The sequence below is a fragment of the Pundamilia nyererei genome, unplaced genomic scaffold (assembly GCF_000239375.1).
Source record: "Pundamilia nyererei isolate P.nyererei 1_Seehausen unplaced genomic scaffold, PunNye1.0 scaffold00032, whole genome shotgun sequence".
Taxonomy (NCBI): domain Eukaryota; kingdom Metazoa; phylum Chordata; class Actinopteri; order Cichliformes; family Cichlidae; genus Pundamilia; species Pundamilia nyererei.
In genome coordinates, this window is record NW_005187433.1 from 2,653,424 (window position 1) to 2,680,787 (window position 27,364).

Here is a 27,364-nt window from a genome sequence, read left to right on the forward strand (position 1 = left end):
TCACTCCTAAAAACTTCCCCTTCTCCCTAAACAACCAAATGTCACATGTTGCCTTATCATTTTTTTGATTGGCTGACATGGTAAACTCTAACACCAATAGGGAAGGAGTGTTTTTTCTTTTTCTTTTTTCACTCGCAAGCAGAGACTGTTTGCTAGCGATGTCTGTAGAAAATGCCGTTTTACCGTTCTTCCCGCTGTAAACGCCACTGTTTTGTTCAGAAAAAAAAAACATCGCGTGCATTTTTTATCATAACTCTGGTTTTACGTGGCCCATCGACACAATTCAAAAACTGGTATATAGTTTGAAGTCCGCACTTTCGACCAAAGTTGAAATGGAGACTCTGACGTGCTGCATCTCATAGCTGTGTCGTCTTAAATTGGTCATGTGATTTTGACGCACCGGCGCGTCCAACAACCCCAGAGGGTTAAGCTAGAGTGCCTCCTTTGGAGATTGTTCACACTCAGAGGAGACTTCAGGGTAGAACCAGAACCTGCTAGAAGGATTATATATATCATCTAGCTTGGGGCCCACCTCAGGATCCTCCAGAATAAGAGGAAACTTTGCTGAGGACATGTGGAATACCCTGCTTAGGCTGGGATCACCATGACAGGATCTTGAATAACCAGAGGGAGGATTTAAATGCTAAAACCTCATGTTTTAGCATTCACCACATCCTGTTATTTGACACTTGTGATACACAGTCCACCGTGAATCATCAAAGGTTCATCCTGGTTAATCTTGAAGTCCACAGCTCACTTTCAAAAGGATTTCAACGTGAAATACTCTGTCCATCAGAACTTGTGCATAATTGATTTAATAGGCTGCCCAAAAGTCACATTCTCATTCACCTTGTGATAGAGAGCAGTGCCTCAAGGTTGTACTAAAAATTACTTTGCTTGATCATAAAATGCTAATCCATCTGGTGTTTCTCAGGATGTCTCAAAATGACGCAGGACTTTGAATCAGGCCTAACAAGTCAGCCGAACCAAGCAACAAACACAGTTTAAAACCAACTTCAGGAGCCACTGACCATTTAGCAACAGGCTAATCTCACAGCAAACCTGTGCGCACTCTCCCTTGTAACCTGATAAGGAATGTAATTAACTTGCTACTCTCTAAGCTTTCATACTACAAATGCATCTTAGAGTAATGAGGACAGATTTACCTCCAGCTTTTTTCTTTCCTTTGAAGAATTTACATTTCTATCAGAACTAATTCCTTATTTCTGTGCAACTGATACTGTTAAAGCAGATTCTGACAGGCTGTGCATACCAATCAGAGCATGCTTTAACAGATGAAACATGTCATATGGTCGAGCACAAGAGTCTAACACAACTGAACTTCTGCAACCAACAAGAAGCACAACACCAGGGCTTTATTCATCAAATACTTGTCAGAAACGTAGGAAGTGAAGCTGTCCATGTGAGTCTACCCCCTAGTGTGACGTGAGTAGTTGTGTCTGATGCTTGCAACAGACTGAAACAGCAATCTGCAGATTTCCCTGGCTGTGTGTGTGTAAAAAGAGCATCTGGGGAGCGCCTGAGTAAATTAACAGAACAAAAAGCTGGCAGTCCACACGGGTCTGTCTTGTTGTGATGTTCATCCTGGTCAGGAAACCAAACTGCGAGATGAACTTCACAAAAGATAAACAAAAAAAAAAAAAAAAAAAACTAATTCGCAGATGTCATCTGACAGAGTTGCTTTTTAAAATTACAACACAGTGTGAGGGGTTTGAACCCACATTAAAATAAATATATCAACAGAATTTTTTTGCCTTTCCGTTTCACATCCCCAGCTAACAGGGGACAGACTTTCCTAAGAGCACCCTATTGGATGTGGCAGAGCAGTATAGCTAATTTATGGGTCAATATAAACTTCCATCACTGCAGACTGAAAGCTGTGCTGGCCTGCGGCAGAGAAGTGGAATAGAGCAGAACCTTTAAATCTAAGACACACAATACATAGGACGAGGGAAAAAGGTCCATACCGTCACGTAGAGCACGGCACAGGCTACAAATAAAAAACACAAGTACATACGTTCACAATAACTCCCCTAGCTCATTTTTTTCCTGCAGCCTTTACCAAACCCAGACCATATATTCAATACTAAAACTGTCAGTCAGTGCATCCCATTAAACGCATCACTTCCTACAGTAATTACAACAGCGCAATCCTTCCAGAATGGCGTGACGTGCAGAGACAATGTAACGGGATGATAGCGTGGGTAATTAGTGTCTACTATTAAAAACATAATTCACGGTACAAACAAGATGTGGTGATTTGTTTGAGCCGAGCCACAAACAAAACCACCTCAGGATGAAGGGAACTCGCAGTGGCGTGGAGACTCAGACTGCCGGTGATCAACTATTTTCACCGGTAGCTATATTTTTTCGCCTGAATGCGTCAGCAGATTATTTTTGAAAATGACACATTTTCAAACTGACAGGTTTAGCTGTCCTTGTAAATACTTTACTATTGACTTTTTCACAGAAATGTCACAACACACATCTGCCTCTCCTGAAAAGAGTCACAAGCAGTCCATCATCATTTATGTTTTCAGCTCTATGCTAGATCTGTATCTGTTTAGCAACTTCCTAATTGGAGTTTTACCTTCCGATATGTCATGTCACACAAATATCTAATCAGACAATCATGGCAGGAACTTCATGTATTTAGCCATGTAGACATGGTCAAGACGACCTGCTTCAGTTTCAACCAAGCATCCGACTGGAGCAGAACATGACATGGTTGTTGGTGCCACATTGGCTGGTATGAGTATTTCTCTGAGTCTACTGATCTACTGGGATTTTCCCACACAACCATGCCCATGGTTTACAGAGAATGGTCCAAAAAAGAAAAAATATCTAATGGGTGGCATTTGTCTAGTTGAAAATATCTTTTTGATACCAGAGCTGAATGGCCAGACTGCTTTCAGCTTTAAGCTAAAAAAAGATTGGAAAAGAAAAGTTGCATGGTCTGTTGAGGCTTAGTTTCGGCTGCCCCTTTTGGACGATAGGGTCAGAATTTGCTATAAACAACAGCATGGATCCTTCCTGCCTGGAGGTTTAGTATGCTGGTGTTGGTGCAATGCTGTGGTAGTTTCTTGGCACACTTAAGGCCCCTTAGTACCAACTAATCATTATTCAATATGCCACAGCCTAATTGAGTATTGCTGTGAAGTGTACCCATGTCCTGATGGCTGCTTCCAGCCAGATAACGCATCATGCCACAAAGCTTAAATCATCTCAAACTCATTTCCTAAAACATGATTATAAGTTCACTGAGTCAAATGACTGCCGCAGTCACCAGATATCAATCCACTACAGCACCTTCAGGAAGTGGAAAGACTTGATGGCTGTGTGACAGTCATCATATCAATACGGATAAAAACCCCTTAAGGGAATGTTTCCAACATTTTGCAGAATCTACGCCATGAAGAAATCACACAGTTCTGGAGGCAAAAGGGTGCAAGGTGGTCAGAGAATGCACACCAGTTTTCTTACATCCAGACATCTTTTTAGTGAGGACCTTTCTTCAGCAAGACAGTGCCAAAGCAAATTCTGCGCACATTACAAAGCATAGCTCTGTATTAAAAAGGCCCACCTACAGTCCAGACTTCTTATCCATTGTAAATACTTGGCTGTCATGAAATGTTAAAGATATGACCTGGGAGAGTCTAGACTGTTATGCAGCTAAAATCCCATTACAAACATCTATGTGAAAAACGTCTGCTTCTAAAACTGCAGTAATTGGTCTCCTCAGTTCCAAAATAACTACAGTTGCTAAAAGAAGGGATGATGCAACACAGTGGAAAACATCCCCCTGTCCCAACTCTTGATAAGCATAGCTGGCATCAAAATCAAAATATGAATGTCAGTTTCATTTAAAGAAAGTAAAAATGCCTTTGAACTCTTATTTAAAACAAATATAGAATTTCTATTATTACTTGCAAACCATTGCATTCTATTGTGATTTACATTTTCTTCACCATACCAACTTCTTTGCCGACTGGATTGTAAATTGAACAGAGTTATGTGACGTTAAAATGAGAAAGTAAGTTAAAAATAAATCATGGGTATTACTGTTCTGCGTCTATTTCAGGTGGCTCTCCATTGAGTTTTTTGTCAGCTCCAGGTGTTGCTCTGTCAGGAGGCGTGCAGCGTTTTTTGTTCGTGCTCCAGTTTTTGCCTTGCACAGATGTTCTGATTTTGGTGGAATACTGTCCTGTTCCATCGATACATTGGATGCAGACCGAGTGTCCTCAAACAGTGAGTTGAATCAGTGTATGCAATAAAAAAGGAATTTGATGATGGGCAATTGGTGCTGATTAAACGCAAGCATCGCGATAACTCTGGCAATATGGCAAATTAACTTTGAGCAGTTTCTGTTTGCAGTTCTTCCAGTTATCACATGGAAGCGTAAATCACACTTGAGCATAAAAAAATTAAATTAAATTAAAATGTGTTCAGACTTGACTGAGTTATGACTTTGGGCAGAAGTAGCTGCAATGCCTTAATTACCTTCATGAGCCCCGTGTCACAGCCACTGCTGCAACTGCTGACTGTGCTGGCGAACGGGCCAAATCAGCATGTATAACCACACAATAACGACATTCATGTTGCTTGTAAATACCACATGCAAGATCTTTGCTTGACATCCCTTGTTCTAAGCAACTCACATCCTTGTTATTCTAATTAAAGGAGTTCACAGAGAAGAACATTTAAAAAAAAAAAAAACCTTTTCCTGTGAGCTTCTGTGCGAGTACGCAGTGTAAGCTGCACTACTATACTCCCAATTTGGAAGCAGGTCTCAGTCGGTTTGTTGTTTACATTATTAGCCTCCTCAAGTCATTACATAAAGTATAAGCACACTTAATTAAGTCTGCAATGTTCGGTAAACATTTTCTATCAAATATACTGTGGAGCGCCTTGTTTTGACACCGCACTGCTCCTCGCTGTAGTATCTCCAGGTTCATCTCATTTACCAGCGAGGACCAGCACGGTGATGAAATTCAGCGTAAACACAGAAGCGGGTGCTGATTTAGAGTCAACATCAATACCCAGAGAGAGCGAAAGTAAGAGAATATAAAAGTCTACTTACTAAAGACTACAGCGAACCAAAACATTCGGATCCATACGAACCCACAGTCTTTCAACCTTTGCGATCTGAGTGATCGCTGTGAAACAAGCGCTCTGATCGTCAAAATAACACATATGCAATGCCAAGAAGTGATGATAATGAAAGGAAAGATGTAAAAAAAAAAAAAAAAATTGAGATAAAATAATAAAAAGGGGGTTTTAACTATTTATTAAAAATATATATTTTTCAAAAGCTCCTCATTAAAAAGCTGTAACTATGTCCCAGTGGTTCCTCTACCACTGAATAGGTGTAATGAGTCCTGCTGCTTTTATGAGCTTATAACAATGAAAGAACCAATAATTAGCTTGAGTTTCACAGCAAAGTTTTTTTGGTCACTAATGCGCTGCAAGCTTTTTTTCCCCCTTCTTTTGCTTGGGGGACGTCAAAACCTGTTTCTACTGCCTTACCGTAAGGAAATGATTTAATACATAAAAAAGGGAAAAGTCAAAAGGATTTGAATGTTAGCTATTAGTTCCTTGTGATTTCAGTCTAAAAATCTAAATCTCACATCAAGCCGTGTAGGAAATGATGATCAATGCTTATCCTCGCACACATTAGGGTGTTGCAGCGGCTAATACATGTGGACCTGCAGTGCAAAGTTCTTATCAATTTGCTGCTGTTCATGATATAATTCTGTGAATAAAGGCAAGGAAAGAAGGAAAAATAAAGGACTACAGAGAGAAAGGCAAGCGAGCAAAAAAAAAAATTCAACACAATTCAACAATGGTTTATTGAGTGACTGATCGATGAGTGCAGCTTCAGCCAAAAAGACTCAACGAAGAAAATAAAAAAGAGAGAACAAAAAGGAAAGCAGAGACACGACCTCGCTAACCACAAACTCCAGCCTTGGAGAGAAGCAAAACAAAGAAAATGGGATGTAGTAACCAATGGGTGTGCAGTCCACACTGAACACAAGAGCAGCGCAGCCTTGTAAAATGAGAGCGTGACAGATAAGGCAGAAAAAAGGTGATGCTGCCTGAAACCTTGGGAGAGAGAGAGGAAATGAAAGTTGTGGGCACACTTAGCGTGAAGACAGGAGTAGAAGAGCGCTGGGAAGGCACACAAGAAACTATGAGCAGTACACACAAGCAGCCTGCACAAGAACACACACCGTGACAGAAAGAAACACATATTTGCTGTTCTGAGTGTACGCAGCGTTTAAAGGACAGACAGGAAACTGACCTGTGAGCACGGCCTTGGCGGAGGGTTCAGCCAGGTCCAGGGCGGACTTGCCGTCCGTGTTGCGGATGTTGGGGTCGGCTCCATGCTGCAGTAACACTGTACAACAACAGGGCAGACAGAGACAGTAGCTAAGCTCCTGGACTGACACACAAACTCCCCGACACACACTTCCTCCCAGTCCACCTCCTGCTCCTCCCGCTGCTACTGTTGAACCACATCCTTCTCCATACACTGCTCGTCCTGGACCTCCTCCTTTCTCTACCACTTGATCCTCAGCTATCCCTCCCGTTCCACCTCCCGCGGTTGTGTCTCCTGGCAGTGCTCCTGCCAGTCCCGTTTCACATTTCTCTCCTCCTTCTCCAGCTGCTCCTCCTCTGTTGCTAGTGCTGCTCCCTCGGCTGCCCCTGGCTGCCCCTGCCCTGCGACCCATGCTGCTGATGTAAACAGACATGCCACAACAAAAGCAAGCAAAAGCTACACTACAACACACCGCCAGAGAGAAACAGCGGACTTAACAGCTACGTGACCGGCCGCAAAACACATCACACTTCCAAGAATGAGGAAGGGAAGGCTGTGATTAAGCTGAGAATATAAGTTTAAAAAATGAAATGAAAGGGAAGAGAAGAGAGGCTACGGCTAATCGAGGCAGCAGCAGCAACAGCGACGAGGCGGGCAGGCAGTGCGAGTGGAGAGACTCTTGCCTCTCCAACTGACTGAGCGATGCAGCGGAGAACAAGATGAGAGAGGAGAGGCGAAGAGAGGAGGGGACATGAGAGACGAGGAGAGGGAACCATGGGATGGGGGGGGGGGCTTAGAGTTGGAGTGGATGGGAGAGGTAGAGGACGAAAAGAGGGGAGGAAGAGCAAAACAAAACAAGAGAGCTGGAAATGTGGGGAAAGGAAAGGAAAGGAACAAAGCAAGGTGAGGCTAGAGGCATGAGACTACCGATCAGGTATGAGCTGAATAACAAACTGCTTGCGCTTTTTAAATGAGCCCTTTTGAGGGTGCTAATGTCAATACTCTTACCGACTTCCTTTCCACCACACTTCCCACTATTGTGAGTGTTGAGCAGTTCCCAGCGCACATGCCCTTTGTACACTTGTGTACACTTGAAACCACCCAGCTTACAGCCGACACAGAAGAAGAGGAGAGAAGCAGGCATCTTGGTACATACGTGCACGTGCTCTCTCTCTCTCTTTCGGCCCCGGCACTGACGCAGACCTTATTCACCCACTCACCCCACAAAAAAAACATGATTTAACTCTGCGCCAATCCCAATCCAACAGTGAGAATATAAAGATGTGCCCATACTCTGCCAGAGAGAGAAACGACAGTCTGATGCACAACCATACAGCAACGCAATCTCACATTCACAGCCTGAAATGCTCATGCATCTTGCAATACAGTCTGTGCTGCTTGTAATTCATTCACAACTGTCAGCATCTAATTTTGAGTTCAGTCTCCAGAGGACGTACAGTGGGGCAAAAAAGTATTTAGTCAGCCACTGATTGTGCAAGTTCCCCCACTTAAAATGATGACAGAGGTCAGTAATTTGCACCACAGGTACACTTCAACTGTGAGAGACAGAATGTGAAAAAAAAATCCATGAATTCACATGGTAGGATTTGTAAAGAATTTATTCGTAAATTAGGGTGGAAAATAAGTATTTGGTCACCTCAAACATGGAAAATCTCTGGCTCTCACAGACCTGTAACGTCTTCTGTAAGACGCTTTTCTGTCCCCCACTTGTTACCTGTATGAATGGCACCTGTTTGAACTCATCATCTGTATAAAAGACACCTGTCCACAGCCTCAAACAGTCAGACTCCAAACTCCGCCATGGCCAAGACCAAAGAGCTTTCGAAGGACACCAGGAAAAGTATTGTAGACCTGCACCAGACTGGGAAGAGTGAATCTACAATAGGCAAGCAGCTTGGTGTGAAAAAATCAACTGTGGGAGCAATCATCAGAAAATGGAAGACATACAAGACCACTGATAATCTCCCTCGATCTGGGGCTCCACGCAAGATCTCATCCCGTGGGGTCAAAATGATCATGAGAACGGTGAGCAAAGATCCCAGAACCACACGGGGGGACCTGGTGAATGACCTGCAGAGAGCTGGGACCAAAGTAACAAAGGTCACCATCAGTAACACACTACAACGGCAGGGAATCAAATCCCGCAGTGCCAGACGTGTTCCGCTGCTGAAGCCAGTGCATGTCCAGGCCCGTCTGAAGTTTGCCAGAGAGCACATGGATGATACAGCAGAGGATTGGGAGAATGTCATGTGGTCAGATGAAACCAAAGTAGAACTTTTTGGTATAAACTCAACTCGTCGTGTTTGGAGGACGAAGAATACTGAGTTGCATCCCAAGAACACCATACCTACTGTGAAGCATGGGGGTGGAAACATCATGCTATGGGGCTGTTTTTCTGCCAAGGGGACAGGACGACTGATCCGTGTTAAGGACAGAATGAATGGGGCCATGTATCGTGAGATTTTGAGCCAAAACCTCCTTCCATCAGTGAGAACTTTGAAGATGAAACGAGGCTGGGTCTTCCAACATGACAATGATCCAAAACACACTGCCCGGGCAACAAAGGAGTGGCTCCGTAAGAAGCATTTGAAAGTCCTGGAGTGGCCTAGCCAGTCTCCAGACCTCAACCCCATAGAAAATCTGTGGCGGGAGTTGAAAGTCCGTGTTGCTCGGCGACAGCCCCAAAACATCACTGCTCTCGAGAAGATCTGCATGGAGGAATGGGCCAAAATACCAGCTACTGTGTGTGCAAACCTGGTAAAGACCTATAGTAAACGTTTGACCTCTGTTATTGCCAACAAAGGTTATGTTACAAAGTATTGAGTTGTATTTTTGTTATTGACCAAATACTTATTTTCCACCCTGATTTACGAATAAATTCTTTACAAATCCTACCATGTGGATTCATGGATTTTTTTTTCACATTCTGTCTCTCACAGTTGAAGTGTACCTCTGGTGCAAATTACTGACCTCTGTCATCATTTTAGGTGGGGGAACTTGCACAATCGGTGGCTGACTAAATACTTTTTTGCCCCACTGTAGTTGTGCTGTAACACAACTTTTACAAAAAATGAGCACAGAGATATCTCCTTCTCAGCCCGTCTCAACTAAAGTGGTTTTAAGATGTGTAAATGTAAGTAATGCAAGTGGGAGGTTCTACTTAAAACACGTGCTATTTAGCTTCCAAGACAATAATAGGGTAATGCCATTTTGTGCTATAAATCCAGTGTACTCCGTTCCCTTCAAGTGTGGCACCTTCATCCCTCCCTAAAGGTCTCGCCCCCTACAAAGCTGTTTGCAGGTTCAAAACAGCTTGAGTCAAAAACAGAAAGGTCAAACCAATTCAGCCGTTTGAAAACCTTTGGGTCCAAGGAGTCGGATGACGAACAAGAAATACGATGCATGATTAACCCAAAGCCAAGAAGCAGTCCTGTTTAATGATTTTGGTGTCAATATTAGTTAATCTAATGATTCAGAGTTTTGCTATAATCCAGCAGCCTTTTGTTGCACAGAGTTCTCTTGGAAACACTTCACAGTGAAAGCCTTTCTTTAAGAAACTCTTTTGCTTTTATCTGCTCAAAATGCACATCATACAGTAAAGATAAGGAGGTCTTTCTTCTGCTCCGTCACGGCGGGCCACACAGTGATAACTGGGAAGTTGAACAATATGATCTGAATAAATGCATGGAGCACCAAATTACGTGAGGACTGTTGTTCTGAAAATATTAATTAAGAGGGAGGAGAAAAAAAAATAATAAACTGCAATTTCTAAGTCATTTATCTAGACAAAAATACCAATTATTTTCTCAAAAACAAGAATTGTTCAAATAGATAAAAGTAAAAAACAGTCTCTTTAAAGATGCCACTTCAGTGGAATTGTGACGGCAACGTTCACTTTTTTGACATTTCCTAAACTAAATGATTTTCTATTACCTTCAAATAATAGAAAAATAAATTGACATCAGCCTTAGCTGGATGGTTAAGAGACATTTTAACCAGAAAAGCTGTCTCCACCCATCAGGCTCCATGGATTCCATAAAATAAAATGCATGGATAAGGATCCTCACAACTCCATGCATGCATGGATACAATCACATTGTTTTTATCAAATAGATCATTGTGGTTCATTAATGCAGCACCCAGAGGTGGATGGCCCTGTAGTGGTTTATACTCATGGTGTTGTGGTTAACACATTCAGCTAACACATGAACAAGTCCCATTTCGAGACCGGGAAGAGACACAAATCCCTGGGAGATTTCCGTCAGGAAGGGCATGAGGCGTAAGAAAAAGCTGTGCCAAATCAAACATGCGGCTCCATCCGCCGTGGCGTCCCCTCGCGAACAAAGAAGCAGTGGAAAGAATAAAAATAATCCACATACGGAACTGTCATTGGAATCACTGGAAGCTATCGTCTTCAGCATGGCTGCCTCAGGATCTGAAATATCCTCATGTCAATGTGATTTTCTCTTAACCTTGAACCTGAAAATATGCAAGTCGAGTAATGAGAGATTAATTTCTTACTTCTTACTTACAGCGTCCATCACGCTGAGCTGAATTTACAGTCAAATCAGAGCTGCTAAATCTTTAGCCTGGCAGGATGACAGGCTACTAAAACGCTGTCCAACAAGCAAGAAAGCAAGACCATGTGATTTTTGTTTACATGCCTCGGTTTGGTTGTAACTTTGCAGTTTGTGCTGCAAACCAAATCTTCTCTGTCCCTTTTCTGGTCCACATCTGACAATATAGATGCAGTTTTACTGCATGTGGTGGGCTGGTGGGTTTATCCAAAAACATGCTCTGGTCTTGACTTGTAACAGTTCAAAAAGGAACCTCTGTGCATAATCATTTGGTAAGCTTATGTAAAACTAATCCCTGTAAATTAAAAGCTCAGGCTTCAGGCATCTCTCTTGATTTACAATATATTTTCAAGTCCTGTGCCAAAACTGACATCAGATCAGGACATATTTCCTCATACGGTAATCTCATGCAGTGCCAAAGTATAAAAGCCCTGGGTTCTGTTTATGGAAGCCAGGCAAGGGGCAACGAATGAGAACTTTTGGGGAAGAAGACCTTTGATAAGTACAGAACACAGAGGTCATTTCAAAATTGTGACTTGTTCAAAACATACTTGATTAGAGTCTTGGAACAAGAATGTGGAGCTAGAAATGAGCATAATTGTTTTTATTCAAAGACATGGAGTAAAAAGCGCTTGAAGCAAAGGTTATGTCGCTTTGATAACAAAATTTAATCTAAATTACCTTTGCAGCTTTATTAGATCTATGAAAGCACTGTTTAAAAATATATTTAAAATTAATAGACATCAGATCATCTGTATTTTAATTTGAATTCTTACTATGAAATCTTGCAGAAAATCTATTCAGCTTTGCAAATTGTGCAGTCAGGGACACACACATCCAGGAGACAATGGTGAGTGGAAATGCGGATTGCATTTTTCCTTTGTGCCAAAGGCAAGAGAAAGAAATGCTTTTGAGGATGGCAGCCAGATTTTTAAATTACCTCATCACTTGATTATGTGACCTGGAAATATTTGCCTTCTGAACTGGCAGCAAACAACATATTTATTAGGTTCTTGGTTCAAAACAATTATTAGGCCGTGTTTTCTCAAAATGAAGGCACTAATATTTATTAAAGCGCCTTTCGGTGCACTGTATAACAGTGTATAAGGACACAAACAACTAAGGCTGCTTGTGTCCTTGAAATAATCCCCAAAAAGTCTGCATAGCATTAAGCCTGATCTAAACAGATTTAGCCTGTAAACATTTTCCAACTGCTGTCTTAAAAGCTTGCTTACTTGCTTCATGAGGTTTTCTTGTATATATACACTATGTCAGAGTCAGAAAACTCTGACTGTACAAACTTTATAAATCTATCGTTTCACCCTGAAGAATAAAATCTGAGAAGTGATTATTGGTATAGCAAGTGTGCCAAACTTTTCATATTAGGCTGCAAGTTTCAGTTGCTGTTGCAAATGAGCAAATGGCATGTTCAATCAAATTCAAATAACATATTGCTTAAAAAAAAAACATATTTGCATTTTGCTTGAATAGCATATTACAAAATATTCTCTGTTTAGCTCCATCTACTACAGCAGGAGTCGGCAACCTGCGGCTCTTTAGTCCTTATAGTGCGGCTCCACGCAGTTTGGGAAAATAAATTAGAAGTATTTAGCTGAAGTGTATTTTATTTATGTTAGTTCTTTTTTTTAACTTGTAATTCTAAATTGGAAGATTATTGTAATTTTGAAATATAAAAATAAAATTATATTTTATTATTTTTTCATCGCTCAAAATAAGCGTCACACTTGCGGAAGCCGGTGTACCGGGCGAAACGCCGTGCATTTATCGAGACTTTCAACCCCAGGTAGGCCAGTTATGGATCTTCGGATCCACATTATGTCGGCAGCTCCACCATGAACTTTGTTAAAAACAAACACCGCTCACGCCTCACAGACGACAGCTTACAGTCCTGCGTAAAGATGAAAGTGACTTGTACAGCCCCGATTTGCAGACGCTGTGCGCAGAGGTTCAGGAGCAGAAGTCCCATTGTAAACATATCACGGCAGACCCGACGATGTTTGCGTGAACATGCTTTTCAGTAGAGCTGGGCGATATGAGATTTTTTCATATCACGATATGTTTTTTTTTTTCATTTCAGGCGATCACGATATCTATCACGATATAAGCCAAATAACTATATTTGTAAGATTTAAATGTGCCGTTGCTCACAAGTAAAATGTGAAATAATCAGCAGCTTGTTTTTATTTAAATATTTATTTCCCATAATAAGTTCAACAGGGTAGATGTACTTAAGGAACATGAGACTTTTTCAGATAAATAAAGGCAAATATTGCAAACTACACAAAAGGCAGCCGCTAAAGCGTCTAAGTTTCAAAATAGAACAAACGAAACAGACTAAATTGTCAATTCCACTTAGAAACAAAATATTAATTCTAAAAATAAATCTTAGTTTGTGTTACAGAAGAACAGACAAAACTGACTAACTTTTGTCAATATCAAATAAACTGAGAACTAAAAGGAAATTCTCAATCTCTCCTTGTTGTATAGCTTAGCTTTTCAAACAGTTTTAACAGTTACTTTAGTCTGACAAAAGCCGAATGACGAATTAGCGCTTCCAGTCAGAGACTGAGGCTACGTCCACACGTACACGGGTATTTTTGAAAACGGAGATTTTCCGTTTTCGTTTTAAAAAATAATCCCGTCCACACATAAAGGCAGAAATGAAGGAAAACGCTGCTATGAACATGCCAAAGCAGCAGGTGGCGCTCGATTCCTAACCGTGCAGAAATGTTGGCCAATCAGAAGTCTAGAAGCCTCGGTGGGAAAAAGTAAACAAAGCTGCGGCATAGAAGCAGAACCGAGTCGTATGTGTGGACCGACAGTAACTGTGTGTATATGTAAGCATTTAAACACTGCAGAGAGTAGAATTAACAGTATTGTAGAAATTCATTTCACCGAAACAATAACGTGGCGCACAGTGTGACGCATGCACCAGTTTATTGTATTTCCAGACTTGCTTTCAGCACAATTTACAGTGCACGCTACTCTGTTTTTTGTCAGACTTGAAATAGCCGAAATACCTTCACACTACGGAACTTCTTTGGCTCTTCCGTTCGACAATCTCTCCGGCATTGGAACCATCATCTGTTTTCTCTTCGGTCACGCTCGGTTGATTTTTCTAGTCGGCACACTCATTTCCTCCATAACCGCCGGCTGCTTCCCAAACAAACACACGTGCGGCTTGGCACTTGTGCTGTACGTAACAAGTCACGCGACGTGACGCTGCGGCTGTGATTGGTTCAGCTCTGCGCTACTTAATTTGGATTGGCTGACTTTGAGGACAAGAGCGGCGAGGTCTATCGGGATAGCTTAATTTCTCTATCGAGTAAAAGTTATATCGCGATACATATCGTTATCGTTCTATCGCCCAGCTCTACTTTTCAGCATCTCTTTATTGACCACTTTTCACACACGGTTGCTGTACGGTAGCTTTTCAGCTCACAGCCTGACACATACCAACAACAGTATAGACGGCACAGACGTTAAGGCGGCGAGGCGTGATTGCAGGTGCCGCTCAGGTGCGTCCTCCTCCCCTGCAGCAGTGCTGCAGACCACGCCCCGCCATACACATTAACCAGGTAAAATACATATTTAGGCAGAAGTTTGCAAATATCTATTTTTCATTTTTTAGCAGCATAGTGCTTTTTTTCCGAATTATTTTTTAAAAGTCATGTCAAGGCTCCAAAAGCCCAAAGGCGACATAAGGGTGGCAGCTCACAACAGTTTATGTTTGCTGGATCATTTTAGTTCAGCTGGGTGTCTTTCCTTTTGTTATATTTCTTTAAGAGTTCAAAATGTGCTAATTACATAAATAAAATGTAATTTTCTCTGTAGCACTTCATGGATTTCATAAGCAACACACCTTAGTTGTTCACACAAAGCATAAAGGTAAAAAACAATATATACAGTGTTATCTTCATTTTAGATGTGAAAAACTATTTGCGGCTCCCAGTGTTTTCTTTTGCATGGAAAGCGGGTCCAAATGGCTCTTTGGGTCTTAAAGGTTGCAGACCCCTGCCCTACAGCTACTCTCACTGCAATATTTGATCGAATGCAAACAACGTCAAATTTGATTAAGTACAGTACGGGGACAAACAAAAAATTGTGTAGTAAAGACGGCACTTAAACGCATCTCTAAAAAGCAACGTGGGAGGAGGTCAAGGTTATAAGACAGTCACTGAAAAAGAGAGGGTCACACAGCTGGTACTGTCAGCTGTTTTAGGACCTTAAATCAAACAGTCTAAACAAACTGTTGTACAGACCCTAAAGCGGATGTTGGGGAACCCTAAACCGGGTGCTGTGGACACTCAAAACTGGCTGTTACAGAAACCCTAAACCAGCTGTTACAAAGATGCAACACCGACAAAGAATCTTTTGGCTGTTATAAATGCACGTATTAATTCATCAACAAATAGCAAATATTAGCCAATACATCAGTGCGGCTCTGTAAAGACCTTAAATGAGCCATTGTAAAACAAAGCCAGCTGCTATAAAGAGCTACCACAGAGAATTTCACTTGCAACTGATGCTGTGCTTAAAATGTCATGTCAATATAATTAAACAATAAAACACAAAGTGTGTCGTTCATAAATTCATTAAAAGTCCGACTGCAGGATGCCAAACTGAACCTGGAAATGTGAAGTCTTTATTTCCTGGTATGATTCAGCTTGAAGTTTTTGAATTCATCTCATTTCTAAAGTTTTTCAGAAAGTTTTAAAATCAAGCACTGCTTAGACTGAAAACCAACACTAAACATGACTGAGTGAAGAGAAAGTCAACAGCAGATTTAACCCTTTTTACCTCAATTTCAGTCTCATTCATAATTATTGATAAATCGATAAAACCTCTGAGAGCAGAGTGAAGTTGGTTCTCAGGGATCATCACAGCACCACAAAGCCCATTGCTGCTATGCAGTCTCTCAGAGCCCTGGCATCCTGCAGAAACTATGAAAAAAAGAAAAAAGACTGGCACAACTTTTCCTCCTTGTTGCTCTCAGCACTCCAGGCGAGGTGTCACTGAGTGTTCATGCAGTCATTTGTTCTTAGTCCTCATCCTGAGCAATACTTTTCCACAAACATCATAAAGATTACAGCTCAGATTGTTTTCATGTTTGTGGCCAATCGTGTTTACCTCTGATTTTCCTCGGGGATCAGTAACACAGCTCGTCTATTTTTCTGTGGAATTGAATCTTTATTTGTAAATCCACCCAGAAAGCCTTTTTGGAATCCATCGCTCACCTGTCTCATGGAATGGCTGCAACTCAATTTCATCTGAGATGCGTGTGAGACAAACGTTACCCCAGGATACAAGTTGGCTTTTTTATTTTTGTTTAAGACTGTCTGTGACACTTGGTTACATGTAATCTCTACACACAGCTGGTTAAATCACACAAATCTCCCGGTGCAGATATGCTGCGAGAGCATCCATAATAAATGATTACAAGCACCCGTGAGGCTAGAACCTGCAAGTTTCACCATAGTTAAGACTCTGCCTACCCACAACAAAAGGGCAGGGAACTAAAAATCAATGAATCAATAAAGAAATGCAATGTTGTTTTCTTCAAAACCATCGTGCAGCCTACTCAGACTCTATTTTTGCTCAGCAAGTCGCTGTTATCGGTCAGCCCGGTATAGACCGTCTTGAAAGGTACTTTCCTTTCTGCTGCTGACAGGCAGACAACGAGTCGTGATGACAGAGACGGCCAAACAGAGGTCGTTGTGGACTGAAGGGATCAAACACTTTAGTATCGCTTTGCACCATCTCAACAGGAATGTGAACTCACAAGTAAGACGAAAAAAAATCAATGCTCCTTTTGTCCCCTGTGTGGGGTGGGGTGGGTGGGGGACTAACAATAGGCAGTAACACAGTTTACAGATTAGTTGCTGCTTTAAGCTAACTGGGAAATAAGAGCATAGCAGTATAGAGCATGGGCTGGGGTCGTTAAAGTTTCTAATATAATGTCTATATAATGATTACACATTTCAAACTCCAGCTTGTGAGCTGCTGCACAAACACACCTCTTCAATTCAAACTTTAATTTTTAGGAAAAAAAATTTCCCAAAGCATTATCAACGAAGATGAGAAAATATATTTAAATGACTGTAAAAAATAAACATTGGCTTTTACTGTACCCAAAGGAGCAATGCAGCAAACTAGAATACTATTATGGCAACCAGTTCGAGCACTGACTGTTTTCTGTTTTGCTTCTGTTCACACGACCGGTTAATTCAATCTTACTGGGCCAACAGACACAAGAAAAATAGCAATACCGAGACCTTCAAATGCCACTAAACACATTTTTGAATGTACTGATGGTTGCTGTGCAATGCATACTTTTTGAGTGAGAGTCATTAATGCAAACCCCTTTGTACAGGTCATGGCCTGGCATTTTTGCCATGTGTGTTTTGTGTGCTCACCTATGCAGACGTCTATCTTGCCCTTGATGGCGGCTTCGTGCAGCGGAGTGTAGTTCCAGTTGTCTCGAGCGTTTGGGTCAGCCCCCTGACACAGCAGCAAGGACACCACCTACGATAAAAAGGTTGTGGCATATGGGTGTTCAGATCGTTCTTTTTTTTTTTTTTACTTTATAACATGTAATAATTGCATGTGTGACACAGACAGAGCAACAGTCAAACTACAAACTGCTTTGCTTTGAAGTTTGAGTTGTTTTTTTCCTGCAAAACAAATGTGAAAATCTAACAACATACTCTTAAAGTTAATGTTGTATTGGTGACAACATCGCACAACCACACCTAATCTGGCTGTACAGCACTTTTGCAGCAACAGCAAAACACGCAAGGTTACAAAAATCGAGGAGCGCACGACTGACCGAAACGTCACCAAAGCGCGGCTTGCAGCAGTGGATGTGATGTGTCAACAGAGGTGGGACTGAAAGAGATTGAGAGAATGTGTTCACACTTTTGCCATACGAGCATAATGGCCACAGAACACTTTACCTTTGCACTGCTGACAAGCAGTGCAAAGCAGAATGCTGAACATCCATCCATCCATCCATCCATCTTCATCCGTTTTATCCGAGGCCGGGTCGCGGGGGCAGCAGCCTAAGCAAAGAGGCCCAGACCTCCCTCTCCCCAGCCACCTCCTCCAGCTTATCCGGGGGAATACCAAGGCGTTCCCAGGCCAGCCGAGAGATATAATCTCTCCAGCCTGTCCTGGGTCTGCCCCGGGGCCTCCTCCCGGTGGGACATGCCTGGAAAACCTCACCCAGAATGCTGAACAATGAAGACAAATAGATGGTCCAAGACTGCAGCTCCTCTAATGGCCTAAAGTAATCGCTCAGATTCTAGTTCTACATATCCACATTTTTTAGCAGAAGTAAGCATGTTTGCATGTTGCTAATCTGCAATCTAGCCGCAGCTATCATTAACCCTCTCGCTCTCTGATTTTTTAAACAGCCAGATAATTACGTTTCGAAAGATTTCATAAATCAGTAGGTGATGTCACAGAGGCTACATCAATCTTTTTTTATAATTGCTACTTGCTACACTTTAAAAAAAAACAATAAAAGATAGGAATGCCAAGGCCTCCACCTCTGACCACCACTCAATCCAAAGGCAAGCAAAGCAAGAAGGGAGTGGGAGACTGACAGAGTGAACTCTGAGGTCATTCAGATGCTGTAACGGTCAGCTGTGGTAATGAGAGAGGTGAGCGTGGAAGTGGAACTGCTGATTTACTAGTTAATTCACGTCCCTATCCTCACCTATGGTTACAAGCAGTGGATATGACCGAAAGAATAAGACTGCAGATACAAGCCATGGAAATCAGCTTCCCAAGGGTGTCTAGGCTCTCCCTTACAGAAAGTTGCTTAGTCGGAGCTTAGTCATTCTGGAGCTATGACTCTTTCACACTGAAAACAACTAGTCAAGGTTGTTCAGGCATACTACCTGGGATACCTCCTAGGTGGGGTGTTTTGGCCATGTCCAACTGGGAGGAGACCCCAGGACAGAAGCAGGACACAGTGAAGAGACAATTCCCGTGAGGCAACTTGGGAACACCTCAGCGTCCACTCTCTCCCTTTCCCAGCTGAGAGAGGAAAGTCTGGACTGCCATCATGATCCAGACTAGGGCTGAGCCATAATCATACCGTTCACGGTAATACCAGTAGAATATGGGCAAAACGCGCATGCGCAGTGCCTTTGTTTTCATACGCACATGGCGGAAAAAGCATGGCGGCGACAGAGAATGAGGAGGGCGAAAGCGGATTGTTGAATGAAACAAATGAACCAGAATTGATTTGTAAAAATGCTCCAACTTCAGTGCTGTGGAACTGGTTTTGGCTTTTATATGTCAGATACACAACAAAGCACAATTTCTGGTAGCGCATGCTAGCGGGCCGTCGTTATTACCGTTTTTCGGAAAATACGGCACACTTAAAATCATTCCTTTGGTTTTCTGAACAATCGACAGTGCCCCTTATAATCCCGTGTGCCTTATGTATGAATTCTGGTTGTGCTGACCTCGAACCGAGTTTATGTCGTACACGGCGCTCGAAAATCTGTCAAAAAATGTTTTAGTACAAAGCTGCACCGCTTGATGGGTTGTCGGAGAATTATGGCTATTGTAGGCAGGAGCCTCGCGGAGTGATACGTGCTGTGCTTCAACATAATATTACCGCATTGTGTGTGTCCGAAAGTCTCCTTATATTTCAATTGCATCGCTATAAGTGCAGTGTTAATTTCTGTCGATAAGTTCCACTTTGTTCTTACTGTTTGCTGCGGTGATGACGTCACATGCTTTTACGACGCTCCTGCCGTATCACGAGTCCGAGGAGCACTAGCCATGTTTTTCTCCGTGAGTGTGGGGGAATAGCGATCTCCAGCGGTGTGCGTTCCTGTGCAAATGTGAGTCAAAATCCCTCCAGTTCTACGAGTCTATTTCCACTTATAGCACGGGTTGTACTTTGACATTGATTACAGGGGGTTTATGCTAGGAGATTTATCGAGATTGGTAGAGGCATGTGACTTACCACCGTAGCATTTGTTGCGGGTTGGATCTGTGTACCGCGGTTGTGTTATTTAGCCACTAGAGGGCACTGAAGACCATGTAATTGCGACCTTTCCTAATTTGGGGGCATTAGGTCATTTCTGTTGTCTGAGATATGTAGGTATTCTTGTTTCCTGCCTGTTCAAATGGGATTGTGGGACTTTCTTATGTCAGAGCATTCAGCTGATTATTTGTGTTACAGTTCATTATATTGGCATGATGTTGGGAAGTGATGAGTGTTATATTTATATGTGAAAATTGTTTCTCCTTGTTTCTTGTTATTCAGAACCACACGTCTGTCCACCCCTCCCACATTCGTTAAGTATGCCTACTGCTGTACTGTTGAGCTGCTATTAACTTCCATTAAAGTATATCCGGACATCACTCTCTGTGCCCCACTCTCTGACCGGAGTTTAAGTCCTGAGGGAGCTATCATCCCAGCATCCCAGAGATAACTCTCTAACAGTGTGTGTATAACCTCTTTTTAAGTTTTGTGAATATTATACATGGTTATGCTGAGGATATGTCGGCCAATTTCCACTGGAAATGCCTTTTGGTTAAACTGTCAGCAAGGAATTAGCTTTAATGCACATAAAAAAAACAGCTGCTTGTTTAAGTGAAAATACATTGATGGGGTTTGTTTTTTGTTTGGTTTTTTTGCACTAATAAAGTTGTGGAGTTTTGTCTTGCGTCAGTTATACCGTCAGTTATATCATTATCGCAACTTTTCAAATATATATCATGATAAATATTTTTGGCCATATCGCCCCGCCATAATCCAGACACAGATAAATTGATTTAAAAAAAACAAGGCAGTTGTCCACTTTCAATGTTTTAGCTGTGTGTGAGTGATCAATTTTAGTTTCCAAGTATCTGTCATCAAAATGTTAACCGCTGCTGTGATAATACATTTGCATTACTGCTCCAATTTTCTGTGCTCTCCAACAAAGCTCCAAAAGCTCTCTAACATTTGAAACCGTGAATGCTGGATTGATTACTGTAGTAAAAAGCCAGGAAGACAAAAAGGATTAGCACATCTGTCAGAGATAATCTGAAACATCTGCATGCTCACTCATGAGCAGAATAAGAATGGGGGAATGAGAGTCATTTTCCAGATATGCTCAGTGTAATCTGTATAGCTGGAACCTTCATTAGGAGCTCATTTTAACTTCTTCTTTGGCGACATATAAAAAACTTTGTGTGTGACTCGATATAAATCCAGTTAAAGTTGGATTAAAAACTTGAATGAATGTCAGGCATGGCTAGATGGATGAAGATAAATCGCAGCAAAAAAAAATTTTCTGGCACAACTTCACCTGCTTCCAAGGTGCATGGAGAGGATAAAAGAATTCACAAAGCAGGAACTCCAGCAACACTTGAGGGAAGATGAACAACTTTAATAATTGACCAACGCGTTTCGGCTTGTGGCCTTCATCAGGGTCATAGTAAAACATTGTAAAAATTGCTTAAATACAAGACAGGAAACAGAAAAAAAGAGGTGGCAATATAAATTTTATCCGGAAAAAAAGAGAAGCATCTTGGATATTCCGTTTTAAGAGTCTGCACCCCAGAGGTATGAATGAGGATTCTTCTATCAGTGAGTTTTTATGAACTACACCTTTTTTTACCAGTTAAATTACTCTCACATGAGTAATGTTTATTTAATTAATCTTATTATTTTAGCCAAAGAAGTAACGATTTAGACATCTCATCTTAAGTCTACAATTTAAGTCTAAATTTTAGATATTTTACATTTTAGAGACATAAATAATGATCTGTTAACAAATGTGGTTTTACCATTAAAGACCCCCCCCCCTTTTTTTTAAACCTGTGTGTATATTTATAGCATCCTCCTTATGCATTTCATGCATGTGTCATTTTCAGACATATGGGGGTTGTGTCACCCCCCCTCCTCCTGATCAGTAATGATCTAGTCCGGCATTTACTTGGGCGTGACTCAGCCAATTAACCAATACCTACCTATTATATGTCAGCTGACCTATCTATGAAGTTTAGATGGATGAAGAACCAGGTGGAATTCTGGTTGTGGAGAGCATCGAGGGGAGAGCACTGCTGAACCAAGCAGAACTTGACTCTCTGACCCGTCCAGGGTGTACACTGTCGCTTAACCTAAGACAGCTGGGATAGCCTCCAGCGGAAGAAGATAGATGGATGTCCTTCTTGTACAATCATTTTTCAATTAAAATCCATTTCATAATTTGTTGTACAAAAGAGCGCCTTGACATCCTGTATGATCAATTTCGGTCAGTAAAATCTTAGCATCTTCATCTCTGCCTCAACAAATGCTTCTGTCTTTCCCTCAGTGCTGCAATCTACAAACCACACATCATAGCAGCACTCACCACCATCTTGTAAACCCTCCCTTTCACTCTTGCTGCCATCGTTCTGTCACAAATCACCCCTGACACTCATCTCCACCCACTCCACCCTGGCAGTCCTCTCTTCTACACTTCTCTTGTGAGGTGAAGAAGAGAGTGTGGTGTTTAAAACTCATCTAGGAAGCATCTACTTACGTCACTACAAGGTAAACCCTCCTGAATGCAAACATGACAGAAGTCTTCTGATGAGTACATTAACATGGTATGAAGCCTCACCTCAGAGTGACCAAATGAGCAGGCGTTGTGCAGCGGGATGAGACCTCCGTCATCTCGTGCATGCACATTAGCACCCGTCTGAAGCAGATGGTCCACCACATCTTTCCGCCCAAAACCTAAAAGAGAGGCAGAAAGGGAGACAAGTGCTGAAAATAAAAGCAGAAGATCAACTATGAAGCCAGAGCACTAAAAACAAGTTACTGCAACAGCCTTGTCTGGCAGGTCTGGACTTAGTTTTACTGTTTAATCACGTAAATTTTTCATGTTCATCTACAATAAATAAGTCATTTAATTATTATTTTTTTTTATTTACATTCCAGTTTTGTCTCAAACTCACTTTGTAACTCAAGAGAATCTGTTAATTTGGCTCAGGCTACTGAGGATTAGAAAGGCTTGTGATGTAAAACAGCTGTGCATGTTTTTCTTTTTTCTTTCTGGCCTGCCAAAAGCATTTTTAGAAAAAGCATTCATGCTCTTCTTCCTCAAGGAAAAACGAACAGTCCATTGTGACAGAGGCGTTCATTAAATGAAGCTAAACTAAGGTCGATGTTCTGTCACAGTGATGATTGTTTACCTGCTGCAGACTTTAATGTCAATGCATATATAAATGATTTCCACACATGCACTGCACAAAAGGTAAGTTAGAAGATTTAAACGTCCAACACAGCTGGACAACCAGTGGATTATATTACATCTGCTCAACCACTTAAACCTTATATTTTCTGTTTTACTGGAACATGTAAATAATGTACATGCACCTTTCTGAGTCTTTAGATATAAAATCACTCTAGTTTCTTCAATTATTTGTTTCTGTTTTCCATTTAAATGTCACATGCCCTTTTTAAGCCAGCTTGCAAACATTTAACATATTAAAAATGCAAATTACCATATGCCTCTATCTACAAATGCCACACACACACACACACACACCGCACCATTACTCAACCACGATGTTATTTAATGCGCTCATTATTTAATTTGTGTCCTCTCTCCACACATTTGGCACGTAAAATTTGCTTCTCCTTTGGAAATCAATTATTAATGGCATTTTGGGTGTGACTGGGTGTAGTGTAACAACGCAGTAACACAGGAAGATGTTTATCTGTTTGCTCTGTAGGAAAGTACAAGCAGTCGGAGGCAGCTCTACATTAAGCAAAACGTACTCCGCGGTAAGTTATGGTGAACACTGTTACATTATACTGGAATGCAATCCAATTTTACAGACTAAATTGATCGTTAATTTAAGGAGCGCAGCAAATTAATGGATCATGAGCTGGTTTTATGGTTTAATGAGGCTGAAAAGTGGTTTTGACTAAAAATTAAATATTAGATATTTAATTTTAATGTTTCGGACATTAGCTGAGTGTTTCGTTTCTTCTTTAGAAGTGTATGTCAGATCTTTGCTCCTTAAAAACTTGATGAGTAATCTACTGCTAAAGCATGCGCTTGCTTCTCACTCGTGGATTTTAATATTAGTTTCTTCCTGGTCACTCCCACACCTTAAACGCACCTTACAGCTAGACAGCCTGTAAAGAAGCCTGATTCAATTAAAAGGAAAAAAAGTGGTTTTCGTTGTCTTTACCTGCAGCAAAATGCAGGGGTGTCGATTTGCGTCCAGCCATGTCTTTGGCGTTCACATTCACCGCATCCACGAGTTTCTTCACCCTGGAAACATCACCATTTCTGCAGGCTTCAAACAACTCCCTGAAAGAACCGTTTGCACCGCTGCTTCCCGGGTTCCCGCTGCTCGAGTCGGGCGTAGAACCGGGACTGGTGCCGCTACCTTCGGTGGTGGTCGGGGAGCTAGCACTGCTGCTAGTGGTGCTGCTGCTGCTGGTGCTGCTGCTGGTGCTGCTGCTGCTGCTACTGGTAGTGAGGGCCAAAGCAGGGGAGGTTGTGGTGGGAGAGGCTGGTGTTACCTCACCGTCACCGGTGTTCTCCATCGCGGCTCCGTGGGGAAGGGAGCTGGCATCATCAATGGATGCTAGCAGAGAGCTGGACGGGGTGACAGGGTGAGAGGAGCAACGGGGCGGGGAGGACAGGAGGGAGTTTGGCGGCTGCTGCTGCTGCTGCTGAGAGGAGCGACGAGATGTCGCCATTTTCACAACACAACAGTCCCCACTAGCAACAATAACACTGCTGACAACTTCCTGTCAGGAAAGCTAAACTTCCGCTCGGTTTTGCGTGGATTTATGGATTTAGGGTCAAAAATATCTTTAATTCAAATACAGGAATATCAGCATGTCTTGACTGGTAAGATTTCAAATTAAGACACGAGTACACACAAAATCTGGAAATGTTTTTTTTTATGAAGTTGCATTTGTTTTGGAGAGAAAAAATTTTTTTTTATTCAAGTGGAAATAGAAATAAAATTAAAAGATAAAATTGCCACCTTTATTTATTTTTATGCGCGTACCCTTTTTCTATATGTCTTTTTAAAAAGACATATATTTATGCATATGTTTTCTATTCTATTTTGCCTCCATGTTCACATTAATATTCCCACTATTCTCAGCTGAATACATGAAAATGTTTAATGTCGTTAAAAGACTGCAAAATAAAATTAATATTAATGAGCCTGGGTGTTACTAGTTTTCTTTTCTTTTTTTTAAGTTTAACCCCTAATTTCATTATAATTTGATAGGTAAGAAAGAAGATAAGATAAGATAACCTTTATTAGTCCCACACGTGGGAAATTTGTTTTGTCACAGCAGGAAGTGGACAGTGCAAAAGTTATGACGCAAAAATTAGAATACAATAAGAATAAATACAGTACACAACTGTACAGAATAGAATAAAATAAAATACTATATACAGTAGAATAAAATAGAATAAAAATATACAATAAGATAAAAATAGAATACGAATGCTATATACAACTGAGTAAAAATACAACGATGCCAGAAAAGATTATTGCACTTAGTGTTATTGCACATGTGTGGATGTGTGTGTTTGTTCAGTTAAAGTCTTTGTTGTGGAGTCTGACAGCAGTGGGGAGGAAAGACCTGCGAAATCTCTCCGTCCCACACCGTGGGTGCCGCAGTCTCCCACTGAAGGAGAAAGACGTGTAGCAAATAATGTGCACGCATACATGGAAGATGCAGGTTTGTTTTTGTTTTTTTTAGATCAAAGCAGAGTTTGCATGATGCAGACACTCATTGTTGTACCTCTATCTTGATCTCCACGAATATACGGACAACAATTTGATGGTCAGGTAAATTGGTTGGACTGAAAATGAGTGAAAAATCAGACATTATCCAAAGAAAAACTTTGAAAGATCTTCAGAAAGCCTGGAGAGCTATTACTCAAGACTTTCTGAAAGGTCTGGCTCCTTGCAAGAAAAATATAAAGAATTCAGAGGTGGCTCAAGACTTTTGCACGGTGCTGTATGTTGTGGCTGAGATTGCAGCGTGGGGCCCCCCTAGTGGCTGTGGGAGCTCCGTGCATCTACATAGTCTGCAAATAACAAGACTGTTCTGTATGCAGTCTTCTCAGTCCACTGCTTTGCGCTTAGAAACGTCAGGTGTTCTGGCTCAACACTGCCACCTGATGGAGACATTTGGTAATAGTTGGAGATGCTGAAAAGAACATTTAGCTTCTCATATTGTATTATTTCAAACTGTTGATGAGATTTAAATAAAGATCAAGTCAGCCATCAGTCCACAAAATTTGTGTCAATAAAGAATCTACACATTTCCATTCAGATGTTAAAGGGTTGTCTTACTTTTAACATCATCGAAAGTTAATAGCTATTTTTTTATTCTTTACTTTTTTCACTTTTTCACTGCATGTGTTTGAAGTTTGACAAGCCAAATGACAGTCTCCTCTAACACCATGAAAACTCTGGCAGATTTGAGCTAAGGCCCTTTTTGCTGTAAAGCAATGCTGTGAGAAATGACTGGCAAGTGAACCACACATCAAAGGCAGAGTCTGGGTGCAGAGTTTTATAAAATGTGAACAGTTTACTTAAGAATATTCTAGTGGTTTCATTAATTGGCCACTAGAGAGTGGCAGATAGTCTCTGAGAAAACTGGAAGCTTTTGCTGTAGTTCTTTATAATCTTGCTCCTAAATTTAGTACTATATGTAACCTATTTTCTCACACATTGTCAGTTGCCTATAGTTTATACTTAAGATTCTTTTGTTTTAGTCAAGCTCACAAGTTCAGGTTTTAAACACTTTAGCAATATAAAGTTTCAAAAGCATAAAGGTCCTAGTGTTTCTTAAATGAATGAGGATTCTGACAAATTTTGACTAATATTTGTCCTTACTGATGTCAAATACATTAATTTATTCTATTTTCTAACACAGTTATCTTTTTGATAAGTATTAGTCAAAACACTTACCTACTTTTTTTGCATAAACAAGAAACCCAAACAAAACTATTTCTCTCACAAAAACCTAGTAAATGCAATTAAATTCATGAAAAAATAGGCATATTTTCAAAACGTATGCACTCTCTGTATCCGTTTGAAATTTATGACACATATAACATTGGTATGTGCAGTATTTCTTCAATAGGATCAGGAAGTGCAGGTTATGTCTGATTTTGTGTGAGTTGTTATTTTTTAAGGTCTCTAGAGTTCCTGTCATTCCTTGTTTGCATCAGACTTGTACCTGGTGAACCCTTTCCTTTGTTTTCTAGTTAAAGTGATAAAGGGTTGCTGAAAACTCCTTAGCCAAAAATGTTGCATTTTCTGGAATTAAATGCATGTGTAAATTATTAATTATCCCTGATTATCAACAAATAGCTTTTTGCCATTTGTATTTGTGATGCTAGTCATTAAC

The 27,364-nt window shown here is 41.1% G+C and overlaps 1 protein-coding gene across 2 annotated transcripts in view; it reads right to left on the bottom strand.

Moving 5' to 3' along the window:
• Nucleotides 1–24,731, bottom strand: part of LOC102214959 (tankyrase-1-like) — a 119,282-nt gene extending 94,551 nt beyond the window's left edge. Inside the window, exons 1-4 of one of the 2 annotated variants that reach the window (XM_005729257.1) lie at nucleotides 24,160–24,731; nucleotides 22,578–22,693; nucleotides 17,376–17,484; nucleotides 6,323–6,418 (exon numbers count right to left, since the gene is read on the bottom strand). In XM_005729257.1, coding sequence (XP_005729314.1) covers nucleotides 6,323–6,418; nucleotides 17,376–17,484; nucleotides 22,578–22,693; nucleotides 24,160–24,676 — 838 coding nt within the window. In that variant the 5' untranslated portion in view covers nucleotides 24,677–24,731. The remainder of the gene's footprint in view (nucleotides 1–6,322; nucleotides 6,419–17,375; nucleotides 17,485–22,577; nucleotides 22,694–24,159) is intronic. The other variant, XM_005729259.1, reaches the window with a different exon arrangement.
• Nucleotides 24,732–27,364: the final 2,633 nt, after the last annotated feature.